We start from the raw sequence: 18,673 nt of genomic DNA on the forward strand, positions 1-18,673 counted from the left end.
TACTGTCTTTTGAATTAAGTTATCCTGTACTGAGAGGTCCGATAGCTGGGAAAGAAAAACATCCTTGAATCAGTTCTGTTTCTGTATATTCTCTGTTTTAAACCAATTATACTGTAAGGACCCCCAAAGAGGACCGCCAACTCTAGTCCCGATCAGCTCGCACCCAAGGAGACACGAGAGACTGACTTGATGCAAATGGCAAAAGGCAGGTTACTAACGAGGGCCCTCGGATCAAAACTCATCCCACACAGGGGAGAGAGAATCGATGAAGACCCCAGGAAGTTTAGAACTTTTATAGGGGGAGGCACAAGGGGAAAAGGAAAAGTGGGAAATTCTGGCAAGGTTACATATGATTGGATATTTCAAACATCAGCAATTTGCATAAGCAACCATTTTGACAGGCTGGATGACCCACTATTTTTGACCATGAATCCTCAGACCTTCTAGGATAAACACCAGGTGGCCCATTACTCACTTGGGCATGTTTAGACTGGTCAAGATATGTCCTTGGTTGTTTCTACATTTTTTGGTCACTCTGCCCCTGGATATTTTTATTATGGCTATTCTCAGCAAGCTGAGCAAGCCGTCCGGCGGTCCTTGCCAAGTTGTTGGTGGTCTCTGCTGAGTTGTTTTAATTTTTACTCCACAAATACAAGTCATAGTTCTAGATACAGATTTGAGAAGGATTCAAGTTCTCCATCCTCGCCTTAGATTTTAGCTCATTTTATCATTCCACGATGCAGAGATGATATTATAGAACATTTAAATAACTGAATTGGTAACTATTTGAAAATCTAGTTTTAAAAGACTCTTCATTCTTCAAAATTCATTGTATACTCTGATACTTTGGTAGTGGGTATTAGTGTTATAGATAAAATATAGTTAAGGAGAACAAGTGTTCATAAATACAAAGAAAAACGAAAGAGAACAAAAAAGTGATCATTTCAAGCAAATTTTTGAAATGTTAAAAGTGAATTTTTGTTCTTTCAAAATAATGTTTACTAAATGTGGACAGTTTGGAGGATTTCTGATTCATTCATTCTGTGTGTCTCTGTGTCTCTCAGTCTCTGTGTCTCCTCTGTCTCTGTGTCTCCTCTGTCTCTGTGTCTATCTCTGTCTCTCTGCCTCTCTCTCTCTCTCTCTCTCTCTCTCTCTCTCTCTCTCTCTCTCTCTCCCTCTGTTTCCTTCCTTAATCCTGTCATCCTGTGGGAAGCCTCGTGGCCTGGTTAAGGTAGAGGGCACAGACTAGGAATCTGGTGACAGTTTAAAGTCTGAAGGATTCAGGACATTCTAATTCTCTAACTGAACAGAAATGCTGATATTTCTTTAAAAAAAATAGAATAAAATATATCCAAAAAACTTTTCCTGCTCTTTCTGAGGGTAAAAGCTTGCTGGTTTAAGCAATTAACACCTGTAGACTAACAGCAAAGGATTAGGCAATCTCACCTTTGTTCTATTTCAGCAGGAACTGCACAGCTCGAACTTTGAGCTCACTAGTCAAAAGGCTCAGAAAGAAAAAAGGACACATAGAGAAGAGATTATGGTGTTTACTAGTATGTTGTAAAAAGTTTCCTATGAAAGCTATCTAAAGGGAAAAGCAGTAAGGTCCTAAGAGAGAAAAAGGGAAACATTCTTCTAAGTAGGGAAAGATAAAACGTTCTTCTCTAAGCAGGCAAAGGCAAAAAACTTCTTTTCTTCTCCTTTCTCATCTCTTTGTCTTCAGTACTTATACATGTTTCAGAACACATGACTACATGTTAAACAGTTCACAGGTTCACAGAAAAAATCAAATCATAAATTGAAATTAAAGTTTACAACAGAGCAAGTTCACATACATATCCATTAGGAGTAATTATCTGGCTAAACATCCATCATCTGTCAGTGGTCCACAGGTTCACTGAAGGTTTAATACCATAACTAAGTTAGTAGTGAAGTGTTGTATAGATAAAAACAGTCAATATTTTATCTTCTGTCCTAGCACCTATAATAAATCCTTAGTTCCATTTTTATCAACTTTGGTTAAGTGTTTTACTACCTCTTGTAATGTTCTCTGAATAGGAGAAATTCTGGTTACTATCTAAGAGCAATTAACTGGTTACTCTTGGGAGACTGCAGAGTTCTCACTACAGTTTTGACTATCAGATAAGGACCTAGTAGCAGTGCCACTATAAAAGAGCTTAATAATCACTGATATGATTGTAGGAATTCATATAGGATCATCATTAAGACTTAAGTCATCTCTTTGTCTATATAGCTTCACTACAAGACAGTACATCTTCATGGATCTGCAGAGATCTCTTCCAAAGTGGTGGGCTATTACTTAATGATTGTCATATACACTTAATAATAATAGGAAAAGCATATTACTAGCAGGAATATTTCCTAAAATGAATTCTCTTATGGCCTTGTCTAAGAAGAATGAATTTGTCACAGATTATATAATAACTTGAAGCAGATCATCTCAGGAAGATCACCTGCTAGTATTAGCTGGTCATATTATAGGTCCAGACATAATTCTGTCTCTTTTATCAGCCCTCATGCTCATTTTATAAACTATGTTTGAGTGGAATGATGTGGAATTACAACATGAACAACTACTTTTATTCAGTCTGTTGAGCCCAGTGTAAGAAAACCTGACTAAATCCTGTGGCATATTGGGAGACATATTGTCTTGCTGTCTCTTTTTAGACTGAAGTCTCCTGCTCCCTGAGAAGAATGAGAGAAACTCATAATACCAGGAGAGTAAGAATTTACTATATTAGCTATTCTCCTAGAATGCACAAGGCACAAGTCTTTTATCCAAAATTATTTAAGAAACAACAACCACCAGGAAGAGAAGGCTTTTTTTGTGCTATCTCATTTCCCAAATGCTGACTGTTGCTGGGATAGATCCAGCTATCTTGAGAAGCCCACATGCCTGTAAGTAAGTAACTCCATATCAATCCTCCCATAAGAAACTCAAATAAACTCAATGGCTCAATAAACTGTTCATGAATGAAATCATTTCTTTGCTTTGTCATTGCTTTATCTGGGCTGAATGTTTCACTTAGAATATATCAGAGTACATCCTTCAACAAATGTGGGAGTATGGAAAATTTATTATATTATATTATATTATATTATATTATATTATATTATATTATTATATTATATTATAAATTTGATCCAGAAAATTTTAATAATAAAGTTATGACTGAACAAATAGTTATAATCTGTAATAAAATTCAGAATCACATCAAACTATATATTTAACTGGATAAAACACTAGGCATCTCACCAAGATCTACGGTATATATATCATATTGTGGAAATATTTGACATTATTTCATTAATTAATTTAATTTTATAGGATTTTACATTTTATTGCACATTAAATATTGGAAACAACTATAAATAGGAAGATCTGCTTTTAATTGTATATGGACTATCAATAAGATATTACACAAAATGTTATGGATCCATAATAATAAATAAATCAAAAAATAATATTTTAAATTAATAATTTTAACTATCATAAACTTTCATTTCTTATAATAATGCATTAAGATTAACATACTTTGCACCTATATATGTAAATTACATTATCTTAATAATCATGAAATTATTTTAGAATGGTTGATAATAAAACTAATAAAAAATATACATAACTAACACAGAGGACTCATGGCTCCAAAGAATTGACAAAAATAATTCTAAATTGAGATCTGTATTTAATAAATTATCTTTGTTTCCATCATTTATAATTTATATCATCCTACACATTTCTTCTATAAAGTTTTATTCACACATTTTATATTATATGGTTTCAATTATTTGCTTTTATCACCAGTTTTTATAGATATTAAAACACAGTACAGTCCATGAGTCAAATCTCTGTATTTGATAGAAAATTTATAAAATGTTGATGTATTTATATTTTAGTGGATAACAATTCAGTACTGTTTGATATATACATTAAGAAATAACCTTGTATATGACTAGCTAATTTAATAATTGCTTTAATCAGTGATAATTGCAAACAGAAATCAAATTCATACAGTTAAATCTATGGATATTTAAAATGTAAAAATTAAAACACAATAGATATTTGTATCAGTTAATCTTTGTCTATAGTATACAACATAATCTATACTGTTTTAAAGATCTAAAGTTTCTACATAGTTTGGCCTGAATTTCAGCCACGACAATACAGAGTGACAGGCCTGTCTCAGCTTCATGTCACTTAACATTAGAATATTTGAATGGAATCAAGGAAAAGCTGTATATACAACGTGACAAAATACAGTGAAAATAATTCTCTTCATTAATTCATATTTCCAAATTTGTAATAACAGAGACAGGATAAAAATAGAATATAGCAGGAGAAAGGCAATCACAGTTTGCAAGGCTTTGAAGTGGGCCATTGTTCTGGCATCTCTGCTTCCCTGAAAGTGCTGCTGCATCTTCTTGTCATGTGTCCATAGGGAGAAGAAGATGAGCAGGCGAAAAGTTGACAGGGACAAAATAAATGAGACAGAAAGGAAAATAATGTGAAGGTTTATCATATGCCTGTGACAATTTGCTTGATAATAAGAAACAAAGCTGCAAGATATGTTTCTTTGACGTTCATTTATGCATAAATTAATTTCTAAATTCAGCAGTGTAATATTTAAAATCAAGAGGACCAGCGACACTAGCAGTGTGATAAAACTACCTTTTCTACTCTCCACTTTAGATAAAGAAAAAGAGAGTTAGAAAAATGGAATATCTTGAGAAAATAAAGGACCCTGAGGCATGTGGCAAGCCAGATGCTGAAATGGTTGGCTATAACCCAAACATTTTTAATGACATGTATAATCCTTGAAGTTGTAGTTAAATTGGGATATAAAGGAGATGACTAAACTTATAAATAATAAACAGAGACAAAATATTCTGGAGATTACCAAAGCAGTGAGGATTTGATTAACTAAAGACATTCTCTTTCTCTTAACCCAGTCCATACAGTATATCAGGGCCACAAAACCATTTCCTATAACTCCAATTACTAATTCCATGAAAAAGATGATTGGAAATTTTCTCTTGGAGATAACGAATATTATCTTCCAAAGATATTGCATTTTATTATTATTAGTTATAAATATTTATTCATGTATCCATTTGAAATATATTTTTTTAAAATGCTGTTTAGATGAATTTAATGATTTCTTAGTTTAATTTTATAACATGATTTTTCTTAACTCTCCTCAACACACAAACAAAGGAACAAACATACAGGTTAGACAGTGACAGAGTCTAAATAACTTTCCATGAAAGTGTGTCTCTTCACACAGCTCAGGAGTGCCAGACCAGAAATTCTTTGCTCACACACAGCTCCTGTTGTATTTTCTGGACAATGATAAAGGAAAGGTTGGAAATGGACATCCTTGCATGAAAGTGAATATACGTTATTTCTATCTCTTATGTATATTTGGTACAGTCTAAATATTATGTTATGATTGTGTTCTGTGCAAGACACTTTTAGAAATTCTCAAATATATAAGAAAACAACAAAATATTAACTGATGTAGGACTTCTTAAGCTATAAGTCTTTATAAATACTGAAAATTTCAGAGACTTTGCCATATGATGTCCTTAATGCTCACATTCTGATCCGTTTAATAATATCACGAGGATCTTTAATCTTCCAATATTAAGGAAGAAAAATATCATATTGCCTTATTATCTCTCACACATCAATATGTATGTACAAGGCTCACACATAAAAACATATTTATTGAGATTCAAATATTTTAAAATTCTTTCTATAATATGTTCACATTGGTCAATATTTTTATGCATATAGATCATGCTTAGTACTGTACAAGTTCACCAGGTCATGCTTTTGGTATGTTTTACATGTTACCTGATGTAATAGGTCTTCTCTATCCCAGAACTTAAGATGGAAAACTCTTCTTGTGCTGTGAGCAGTCAAGAAGCGGATTAGCTAATCCACAAAGCAAGACAACCCTTTATTCCTTCCATTAGTAAGAAAAACCATCAGACTGTATCCAACTCCAATCAACTGCATCCAGTGTCGTCATTGTAAATGTAACTCATGGTTACCAAAGGAGATGAAGGATGTCATACATGCTGGAAAGATGAAGAGTGAACAATTTGATACGCTAATAATTCAGTATCTATAGAGCAATACACAGCTTAATGAACTATGTTTAGAAGGTTGCAAAATATAGTGGATATAGCAGTGAACAATATTAAGTGATTTAGAATCTTTGATAATAGTACATTCAGTTCTTGAAGGAAGACTAAGCAATGAAGGCCAACAATTTGAAGACTCAGAATTACTTATCATTTGTGTGGTAAGATGCATTCATGTAGATAGCATGTTGGGAACTGGTTTGGCACATATCAAGGAAGCATCTATGAATGAAACATCCCTCATGCCTTCAGTGTAGAGGCAGGATGTTCCTGTGGATTGCCTCCTTCCAAGTAGCAAATGAGCTCAAGTATGAAGAGAAACAAATAGAAACAGGACAAGGGGTGGAGCTGAGTGGAATGGGTACTGATAGTGAGACTTCATGGGATTTCAGAAAAGACTCAGGTCTTGGATTTACAGCAAAAATTATGTTCACCTGCTCTTCAAAAAACTTTCAATCTGAATTGGAATCATCATAGTTACCACCTGACCAACAATAGATCCTGAGGAGAGAGTCTTTCTAAAGAAGAATGACATGCAGTATAATTCTCACATTTCAGCTACAAAATAAAATGTAAAGTCAGCTACTTCTTTCAAACTCCAGAATACAGTACATTGGAAATGATGTACTTTACTGCTTGTCAATTATCTGTCAATATACCAGAGCTGTCTTTAAATTCAAGTGCCTCAGAGCAAAGTATTCTGACCTGTTCCAACAACAATGTTAATATATCTGTTTTATCTATAATTAATTATATATTATTTAAATTTTTATTTATGCCCACTTAATTGACTGTCTACAAAAAATTCAAATATTCACAAAAATTAGAATCAACTACAATTTTACTTATTTCTCTATGCCAAAACACATATGCCAATAATAATAATTTGATATATATATTTCAATCAATATTTATTTTATTATACTTAAAGAGTCTCTGTTAAGCTGAGTCATTTGCAGCAGGCTTAGGAAATCTGAACATCTGGAAAGGAAACCCTCCAACTTGGGCTGTGGGCCCTACAGGTAATGCAATTAGCTCCATGTCTCCAGCTCTAAGGACCCACAATAGAGTGAGATTTTAGAGATGCATCTGTCTTTTGAGTTACTTATGTTCCTATGAGGAACCCTTCATACATATTTCCATTAGTAACACAATAAAACTCATTTTGTCGCCATGTTAAACTTTAGGACTTTGATCTGTTATCTGTATGAAATACTAGAGAGTAGATGCTTGTTCATTTCTCCAAAGAAGTATTTTCACCTCACAGCATTTAAATCCAATCTGAAAGTGGTTGGTTACTTCCACGAGTTTATGGGCAACATACTATAGAATTAATTGGTAGGTTTAAGGAAAAATGATGACACAATGTTATACAGGTATGAAAATGTTTGGATCTGGAAAGTCTAGTAGGAATGGGGTAAAAAGTATTAAAATACATGAAAATCTCACAAACTGATAAAAGATTTTTAAAACATGGTAACTCAGTGATAGCAGTTTACTTAGGCAAATCTCAGGTGATCACGATCCTCCTGAAAATTTTAGTCTTTCCACTGTGATCTAAAGACTGGGTTTCAAAATTTTACTAAGTGATATGATAAACCCGAAAACTATACATGGATGTGCAAAAAGAAATTCAGCAGTAAAATGCAAGATAATATGCTTCTTCTGCATGCTTGTAAAGGAGATTATTATCATCAAGTGAAACATTAACCTTGAAAGATGAGGAAAGAAAAACATGAAATTCATGAATAGGGGCAAATTTGTTCTCTTTTAGGAATTATAAGCCATTATTGAACTCACTGTAAGTCACAGTGCTGTCCTTTGTGTTTGAGATTATTTAAATATTTAAGGAAAATAACTTCAACATGTGACTAGAAACCAAATGATGAGAGAATATCACATTAAACAGGGAAATCTCAGTTACATGAGCATGACAGGCAACATCTTTCAAACAAGAATCTGCATACACTCTGTTTCTTTGTTCTTAGCTTCTGGTTGACAACATCCAGGAGAATATTTATATATATAATGCCAAAAAGACCTGAAAGGCAACATCTGAATGGCAGTTTTTGTCGCTTAGTGAGTGTAGTAGAGGATCTGGAATGATATTGCATCTTGCTTTCTATTTATCTGTGTAAGCCATGCCATGCCCTTGAGTGTCAGATTGACTTAATTCACATCTAATAAAGAGACTAGAACCATGGCATAGGAATGTCACTACCAGCAGTGCTTGTTTTGCTGCCTGTAGGCAGAAAGGTCTCAAATCATCAAATTTATCTAAACATTAGTTTCCCTACATTAGATCATTACTCTATTCAAACCCTTTACAAGGAATGGGCTATATTACAAGCCATAGTATTTCTGGCCAAATCCCAGTAAAAATCTGAGTTTTGACAATGCCCAAGTAAATTTCAAAGTTCATTAGCTTCCAGTATTTCCTCAAAGAAATCACAGGGAGATTTTAAGTTTATAAGTGTAAAAACCAAATAGTTGCAGTTGTAATTAAATTAAAGTTTCCTCATCTTGTTGCTTAAAGCTACCCTGTTGGGGGAAGTGGTTGTTTTAAAGCCATAAATAATAAATATTTCAGAAGAGAGAGCTCATGATGTATGTTCTCTCTCTCTCTCTCTCTCTCTCTCTCTCTCTCTCTCTCTCTCTAAATCCTGTCTCTTCTATCTATTCTCATACTCATTTTATCCACTCTGTTTGAGTGGTATGATTTGGAATTACAACATGAATAATTCCTTTTACTTAGTCTGTTGAGCCTAGTGTAAGAATACCTGAGTAAATCCTGTGTCAATTGGCAGACTTATTGTCTCTTGTTGTCTCCTTTAAATTGAAGTTTCTCCAGTGAGAGGAAAAAAATACCAAAAAATACCAGTAAGAATTACCAAGGTTAGGGCTGTTCCTATAATGCACAAGGCACAAGGCTCTTATTGTAGGTTATTTAGGCAACAACAACCACTGGGGAGAGGAGAATTTTTTGATTCTCAACTGCTTGCAGGCCTTCCATTTTTCCTAAGTGCTGAATTTTGCTGCAATAGACCCCTTATAGATGTAGCTATCTGGAGACACCCATGTCCCTGTAAGAAGGTAACCCTCTACCCATCCTCGCATAAGGAACTCACGTAAACGGAATGATTCAATAATTTGGATATGGGTGAAATCATTTGGTTGGTTTGCCTTTAGTGCTTTATCTGGGCTGAATGTCTCCTCTGGAGTATATCACAGTACATATTTCTACAAATGTTGTTAGGTAATGATAAACTAATTGTGCAAAATCGTTTTCATGGTAGGTGGGTTATACTCTATCTACTTATGTGTGACCTGTGAAGCTATCAAATTTGGAAGTGTCCACCTTCATAATCACATCTTTATGTAAATTCAGTATACTTTGACAAATAAAATTCTTCCCTTATTTGCATAATTATTATTCTTTTGGAATTTTTTTATTTTATTGTCTAGAGTATAAAAATAATCATCACCAATTCATGATAAAAATCTAAATGAGGTAACAGGAAAACACAAAATATATGTAAAAATATGTGTTCTATTTAATTTGTAGTAAATTCCAGTTTGCTTTAATAGAATAATCTCCACTAGAATTACTCCCTATAATTTCTGGATGCAATGAAACCATTCTCTACACAAGAGATCTTTACAAGTGACAATTTGTGCAGATCTTTTAACAGATTTTAGAAAGCCAAGAAGATAATTTATAAGAGATTGTGGTTCTGAACTCTGTCTGTAATTCTCTCATGCCATTAAGTTTACTGGTGTCAGGAGATAGACGCTTCATAACATATGAAAGTAAGAATCATATAGAATCTTAAAGCTCAATAAACTAATCTTATCAATTATATTTTAACATTCTATTTCACTTTTTTATTGTCAGAAGTTTTACTTATTGTTGAGCATTAATCAAAAGTTTTAAATAAGGATACAGACATTAATTAAAGATATCATACAGAAATAATTACTGTTACATACTAATGATTGTTTAGGTTTATGCTGGGTCTTTCTAAGTATCCTTAAGTGAAATGGAGGTCACTGTACAGTTAAGTTGGCCTGGAATTGTAGGTTTTCGTTATCTTTGCTTTTAAAGGGTTGGGATACAGGCATGTGCTGTCCCACCTGACAGCTATTGAAGACTTTTCAAGACTCTTACTCTGTTTACTTGACCGTACAAAATTTTATTTGTATGTTTTGTGTGGGAATAATATTATTCCATAAGTAAACCTGGATAAGAAGCCTTAAAATTTTAGAATATTAATATAAAATCTTACAAAACAAAACATGACAAATAGAAGAATATAACTCTCCTCAGAACTGCTTGTAAGAGATATTAAATTCTTCATTACAGAGGTTCTGTTTCTCATTAAAATATGGTCAAATGGTGCAATGAATAGATATTAATTATAAATATTTTATAATGAATGAGTGTTTACTTTGTCAGAGATGGAAAAGTATATTATAAATTTGATGCAGAAATTTTTAGTAATAAAATTATGACTGAGCAAAGAATTCTTCATCTCCACAATATTCAGAATCGTGTTAAAGATTTTACTACATAAAACACTAGGAATCTCACCAAGATCTACTGCCTATGTATCATATTGTACAATTATTTGACATTTCATGAATTAATTTAATTTTATATGTTTATAAATTTTAATGTACAATAGATATTAGGAACAAGTATATATAAGAAAGCCTGCTTTTGATTGTATTTATGTCAGCAATAAGTGATTACACATGATATTATGGAATTCAATCAAAAATATATTTCAAATTAATATATTAAAAGTATCATAAATGTTCATTTCTTATAATTATGACTTACAATATAATAGATTGTACTTTGTTGCTTAAATTAACATATATTGCACATACAAATGTAAATTACAATGACTTAATAATTATGAAAGTAGTTTAGAATAGTTGATAATGAAACTAATAAAATATATACGTAACTCAAACACAGGAGAGTCGTGGCTCCAAAGAATTGCAAAAATAATTCCAAATTGAGGTCTGTATTTAATAAACTACTTTTACTCCCACTCATTTATAATTCTATATTATACCACACATTTCTTCTATAAACTTTTATTCACACATTTTATATTAAATGGTTTCAATTATGTGCTTTTGTCACAGTTTTTAATGGATATTAAAACCCATATAGTATAGTCCATGAATCAAAATCTCTGTAAATGTTGCTTTATAGAAAATTTGTAAAATTTTGATGAATTTATGTTTTATTGGGTAACAGTGAGTTACTTTTTTGATATGTATATAAAGAAATAACCTTGTACACAACAGCTAAATTAGTAACAGTTTTAATCAGTGACAATTGCAAACAAAAATCAAATTAATGTAGTCAAAGTAAAAGGATATTTAAAATATAAAAAATGAAAAATATAAAAGACATTTGTATTGGTTAACCTTCATCTAGAATATGCAACATAATCTATAGTGTTTTAGAGATCTAACGTATCTACGTACTTTGGCCTGAATTTCAGGCACGACAAAACAGAGAAACAGGCCTGTCTCAGCTTCATGTCTCCCAGTATCAAGAGATATGAATGGAATGAAGGAAAAGCTATATATACAACATGACAAAATACAGTGAAAATATTTTTCTTTAGTAATTTATGGTTCCAAATTTGTATTAAGACAGACAGAATAAAAATGGTGTATAATAGGAAAAATAAAATCACATTTTGCAAGGCTTTGACGTGGGCCATTGTGCTGGCATCTCTGCTTCTGTGAATATGCTGCTGCATCTTCTTGTGATGTGTCCACAGGGAGAAGATGAGCAGAAGACAAGTTGATAGGGACAAAACAAAGGGGACAGACAGGAAAATAATGTGAATGCTTAACAACTGCCTTTGACAATTTGCTTGATAATAAGAAACAAAGCTGCAAGATATGTTTCTTTGATATTCATTTATACATATATTAATTTCTAAGTTCAGTAGTATACTATTTAAAATCAAGAGGACTAGTGACATTTGCAGTGTGACTAAAACTACCTTTTCAACTCGCCACTTTAGATAAAGAAAAAGAGAGTTAGAAAAATTGGATATCTTGAGAAAATAAAATACACTGAGGCCTGTAGCAAGCCAGATGCTGAAATGGTTGGCTATAACCCAAACATTATTAATGACTTGTATCATCCTTGAAGTCCTAGTTAAACCCGAATATGAAAAGAAGATGACTAAGCTTATAAATAAAAAGCAGAGATGAAATATTCTGGAGATTGCCAAAGCAGTGAGGATTTGATTAACTAATGACATTTTCTTTCTCTTAACCCAGTCCATACAGTGCACCAAGGCCATGAACCCATTTCCTACAATTCCAACTATTAATTCCATGAATAAAATGATTGCGAGTGTGGTATGGAAAATAATAAATATTGTCTTCAAAAGATGCTGCATTTTATTTATTAGTTATAAAGATTTGCTCACATATCCATTTGAAATATAATTTTTAAAATTACTGTTTAGACAATTTTTGACAGTTTCTGAGTTGATTCTTATAACATGCTTTTTTTCTTAACTCTTTCCCACACATTAACAAAGGAGCAAAAGTTTGACAGTGATGGAGCCTGAATATCTTTCCATGAAAGTGTGTCTCCTCACATAGCTCAGGAGTGCCAGACCAGAACTTCTTTGCTCACACACAGCTCCTGTTGCATTTTCTAGACAATGAGAAAGGAAAGGTAGGAACTCACATGCTTGCATGAAAATTTAAACATACTATTTTCATAACTTTTCTATATTAGCATCAATGTATGTGTTTTGTTATGACTGTGTATTGAGCAAAACAATTTTATAAATTCTCAAATATATACAATAAACAGTAAAATATTAACAGATACTGAACTTTCTTAGGAAAAGGCTTTATAAGTACTGCAAATTTCAGACACCTTGCAAGATGAGTTCCTTAACTCTCATGTTATGATGTTTCATAATGTCATGACAGTCTTTATAGTTTCAATTTTAAGTAGTAAACATAAGGTTGCCGTTTTATGTCACTTACATGAATTCATAAATACAATACTCACATATACGTACATATTTATTGAGATTCAAAATATTTTTAAATTCTTCTATAATGTATCCATATTGGTCAATATTTATGGTACATATGGATCATGCTTAGTATTGTATAAGTTGGTCTCTTCATGCTTTTGCTATGCTTTACATGTTACCTGATGCATTAAGTCTTCGCTATCCATGAATTTAAGATGGAAAACTTTTGTGCTGTTGCCAGTCAAGATGAAGATTAGCTAAACCACAAAGCAAGACACTTCTTTATTCCTGCTGTCTCCTTTGATTGTTAGAACAGCTTCTTCATTATCAAGATACACCATCAGACTGTACGTGACTACAGTCAACTGCATCCAGAGTCTTCATTTTAAATATAACTCACTGTCACCAAAAGTGATGAAGGATGTCATATATTCTAGGAAAGATGAAGAAATGAGAAATTTGATACACTGATAATTCAGTATATAAAGAGCAATATAGGACTTAATGAACTAAATTTAGGAGTGGTTGACAAATGTAGTGTAGATGGCAACAAACCACATGAAGTGATTTAGAATTTTTGATATTAGTACATTCAGTCCATGAAGGAATACTGAGCAAAGAAAGCAAACAATTTGAAGAATCAGAATCATCCATCATTTATGTAGTAAGAACCATTCATGTAGCTAGCATGTTGATAATGGGCTGCTGTGGCACATATCAAGGAAACATCTATGAACAGAACAACACACATACCTTCAGTGTAGAGGTAGAATGTTCCCTGTGGCTTGCTTTCTTCTAAATAGCAAAGTGAGTTCAGTATGAAGACAAAAAAATAGAAACATGATAAGGGGTGGAGCTGAGTGGAATGGGTACAGATAGTGAGTCTTCATGGGCTTTCAGGAAAGCCTCAGGACTTGGATTTCAGGCAAGAATTATACTCACATTCACAGAGCTCTTCCAGATAACTTTAATTGTGACTTGGAATCATTACAGTTTCCTCCTCACCAACAGCAGATCCTGAGGAGAGAGTCTTTCTACAGAAGCTGAGAATAGTACACAGCATTATTCCAACACTTCATCTGCACAATAAAATTAAAAGACTGCTTGAATTCAAAATCCAGAATGCAGAATGCAGTACATTGGAAATGATGCACTTTTCTGTTTGTCAATTTTCTGTAATTATACCAAAACTTTCATTAAATATGAGTGCCTCAGAGTAAAGTGCCCTCACCTATTCCAAAGCCAGTGTTAATCTATCTGTTTGATTTATAATTAATTGTATATTATTTTAATTTTTATTTTTGAGTGCTTGATTGAATGATTACACAAAATTCAAATATTCACAGAAAGTTTAATCAACTATGATTTTATTTCTCCATGTCAAAATAATATGCCAATAATAATAATTTGATGTATATTTTTCAATCAATATTTATTTTATGATACTAAATGAGTCTGTGACAAGCTAAGCGAAATGAAACAGGGAAAATTTCCTGAACAGGACACCAATGGCTTTTGCTCTAATATCAAGAATTGACAAATGGGACTTCATAAAACTGCAAAGTTTCTGTAGGGCAAAGGACACAGTCAATAGGATAAAATGACAACCAACAGCTTGGGAAAAGATCTTTATCAATCCCACATCTGATAGAGGGCTAATATCCAATATATACAAAGAACTCATGAAATTAGACTCCAGACAACCAATTAACCCTATCTAAAAATGGGGTATAGAGCTTAACAAAGAATTCTCAACTGAGGAAACTGGTATGGCTGAGAAGTACCTAAAGATATATTCAGCATCCTTAGTCATCAGGGAAATGGAAATCAAAACATTCCTGAGATTCCACCTCACACCAGTAAGACTGACTAAGATCAAAATCTCATGTGATAGTAGATCCTGGCAAGGATGTGGAGAAAGAGGAACACTCCTCCATTGTTGGTGGGATTGCAAGATGGTGCAACCTCTCTGGAAATCAGTCTGGCAGTTACTCAGAAAATTGGACATAGCATTACCGGAGGACCCAGCTATACCACTCCTGGGCATATACCCAGAAGATGCTTTAACATATAACAAGGACATATGCTCCACTATGTTCATAGCAGCCTTATTTATAATAGCCAGAAGCTGGAAAGAACCCAAATGTCCTTCAACAGAGGAATGGATACAAAAAAATGTGATACACTTACACAATGGAGTATTATTCAGCTCTTAAAAACTATGAATTCGAGAAATTCTTAGTTAAATGAATGGAACTAGAAAATATCATCCTGAGTGAGGTAACCCAATCACAAAAGAACACACATGGTATTCACTCACTTATTATTGGAAATTAGCCCAGAAGCTTGAAATACCCAAGACTCAACTCACAGACCACATGAAGCTCATGAAGAAGGAAGACCAAGTGGGGGCACTTCAGTCCTTCTTAGTACAAGTAACAAATACTCAGGGGAGCATATGGTGACAAAGTTTGGAACAGAAACTGAAGGAGGTGCAGTCTGGAGACAATTCCATATGGGTATTCATCCCATGTGCAGTCACCAAAGGTAGATGCTGATTTGGATATCAGGAAGTGCATGCTGACAGGAGCCTGATATAGTTGTGTCCTTAGAGGTCTGCCAGACTTTTACATATTCAGACGTGGATGCTCACAGCTAACCATTGAACTGATCAAGGTGTTCCCAATGGATGAATTAGAGTCAAGACAGAAGCCCCATGAGGAGAGCAACAATATCAACCAACTAGAGATCCCAGGGTCTAAATCACCAGCCTGGGAGCACTTAGGGAGGGATCTAAGGCTCCAGTTCTATATGTAAGGGAGGATGGCCCTGTTGAGCATAGGTGGGAGAGGAGATCCTTGGTCCCATGAATGCTGGATGCCATGTGTAGAGGAATTTGAGGGTGGGGAGGTGGGAGTGGGGGGGTATGTAAAGGCACATCCACAGAGAAGTAGGAGGAGGGGCAATGGGATAGGGGGTTCCTGGGCAGGGGGTGGGGATTGGGTTAAGGGGATAACATCTGAAATCCAAATAAACTATCCAATAAAAAAAAGAAAGAAACAGGTTTAAGACAACTGAATCACCTGGAAAAGAAACCCTCCAACTTGTTGAGCTGCAGGATCTCCAGGTTATGCAATGCACTGAAGTCTCCAGCTATATGGACCCATGCTAGGGTGAGAATTTAGTGATGATTCTGTCTTTTGAGTTACTTATATTAATATTAGTAATCCTTCATACATATTTCCATTTGTAACACCAATAAAATTCATTAGGTCCCCAAGTTAAACTTTTGTAGTTTTGACATGTCACCAGTTCCAAATAGGGGAGAGTAGATTATTGTTCATTTCTCCAAAAGAATATTTTCACATCACAGTATTTAAATCCAATCTGAATGTGGTTGTTTACTCCCAAGAGATTATGGGCAACATACAATAGAATTGTTAGGTTTAAGGAAAAATGTTGACACAAAGTTTTATAGATATGAAAATGGGTGGATCTTGGAGGACTTGGGGTAGAGGGGTAAAATTTATCAAAATATAGAATATGAAATTCTCAAAACTAATGAAAGAATTTTAAAACATGGTACATCAGTGGTAGCAGTTTACTTAGGCACATCTCAGTTGATCACAATCCTCCCAAAATTTTTAATTTTTGTATTGTAATCTAGGTACTGGGTTTCCAAATTTTACTAGCTGACGTGATAAAACCAAAAGCTATGCATGGGTTTGCAAATAGAAGTATAGCAGTAAAATATAAGATATTATGCTTCTGCATGTGAGTAAATGAGATTATTAGCTTCAAGTGAAACCTTAACCTTGGAAGATGAAGAAAGCAAAACATGAAATACCTGAATAGGGGCAAGTTTGTTCTCTTTGAGGTATAATAAGCCTGAATTGAAATCACTGTATGTCACAGTGCTGTCCTTTTTTCTTTGTGGTTAGTCCAATAAATAAGGAAGAGAACTTTAACACTACTAGTAACCAAACAGTGATAGAATTTCATGTTCGACTGTGGACCCCTTTTACATGAGCATGACAGGCAACATCTTTCAAACAAGAACCTGCATGCACTCTGTTTCTTTGTTTCTTAGAATATATTTGACAAAACCCAGGGGGATAGTTTCATATACAATGCCATAATAGACCTGAAGGTCAACATCTGAATGGTAGTTTTTCTCACTCAATGAGTGTAGTAGAGGATCTGGAATGAGATTGCCTCTTGCTTTCCATTTGTTTGTGTAAGCTATGCCATGCTCTTGAGTGTGAGCTTGACTTAGTTCACATCTAATAAAGAGACTAGAACTATTGCATAGGGATATCACTCCTTGCAGTGCTTGCTTGTTTTATTACCTTCCTCTAGGTGGTAAGGTCTTGAATTTATCTAAATTTCATTTTCTCTAAATATGATCAGTTTTCTATTGAGACCCTTTGAAAAGGGATAGGCTATGTGACAAGGCATAGGTTCTCTTGCCAAAACCTAATGAAGATCTCAAGGTTGACATTGAGCAAGTGAACTTCAATGTTGGTTAGCTTCCACATTTTCCACAAAGTAATCACAGGGAGTTTTAATCTTATGTACATACATACACACACACACACACACACACACACACAAACATATATATATATATATATATATATATATATATATATATATATATATATATACAGTTTTATTTAATTAAGCTTTACCCAAATCTTGTTACTTAAAGCTACCTTGTGGGAAGTGGTTTGTTTTAAAGACATAAATAATAAATACTTCAGAAGAGAGAGCTCATGATGTGTTCTTATCAAAAATATCAAATAACACAAAAGTAATAGAAACAAAACAAATCTTTCTTATTTTATAAACTTTATGTATGTATTTTTGTTGTGGCCTTGATGGTCTCTACAAGAGGCTCTGCATTTTATTAATGTCAGAAACATGCTTAGTAAGAAAAGAATATAGGTAAACTCATCCCCACAGGCTAGAGGGTAACCCTATATATATTCCTTACTGTGGCTGTCAATTACTTTGTTGTTCTAAGGAAGTCAAAACAAACTTTGGACAGGTGACTTAAGAAAAAGCCACTTGAGTAATTCTCATGAGCTCAGGACAGAAGAGTAAGATATACCCATGTAGTTATGTAAAATCAGAGATTAATACCTGCTGCCTGAAATTGTCTGAATTAGTCTGCTTATTTAGCTCCCTGGTTTAACTTTATCCTCTAGTTAAAATTAAAAACAAACAAACAATAACAACAACAACAACAACAAAAACAACAGTAGAACCGCAGAGCAGTGGTGGCACAGACCTTTAACTCCAGCTGCTGTATAGAGTGACTTCTAGGAAAGCCAAGGGGATACAGAGAAACCCTCAAAATAACAACAAAAACAAGTACAACGACAACAATAATATAAAAACTTACTTCTTATATAAGAAGGGAATGAACTCTCTTATGTTAAGTATCCACTATATTTACA

The 18,673-nt window shown here is 33.6% G+C and overlaps 1 protein-coding gene and 1 pseudogene across 1 annotated transcript; both read right to left on the reverse strand.

The window, feature by feature from the left end:
- Positions 1–4,136: 4,136 nt before the first annotated feature.
- LOC114632339 lies at positions 4,137–5,096 on the reverse strand (annotated as a pseudogene).
- A 6,558-nt stretch (positions 5,097–11,654) lies between these two features.
- LOC114632344 (taste receptor type 2 member 117-like) lies at positions 11,655–12,614 on the reverse strand. Its single transcript, XM_028780881.1, has one exon. It carries the CDS (start codon positions 12,612–12,614, stop codon positions 11,655–11,657), a length of 960 nt encoding a protein of 319 aa, XP_028636714.1.
- Positions 12,615–18,673: the final 6,059 nt, after the last annotated feature.

This window comes from Grammomys surdaster, unplaced genomic scaffold, assembly GCF_004785775.1.
Source record: "Grammomys surdaster isolate TR1022 unplaced genomic scaffold, NIH_TR_1.0 373, whole genome shotgun sequence".
NCBI lineage: Eukaryota > Metazoa > Chordata > Mammalia > Rodentia > Muridae > Grammomys > Grammomys surdaster.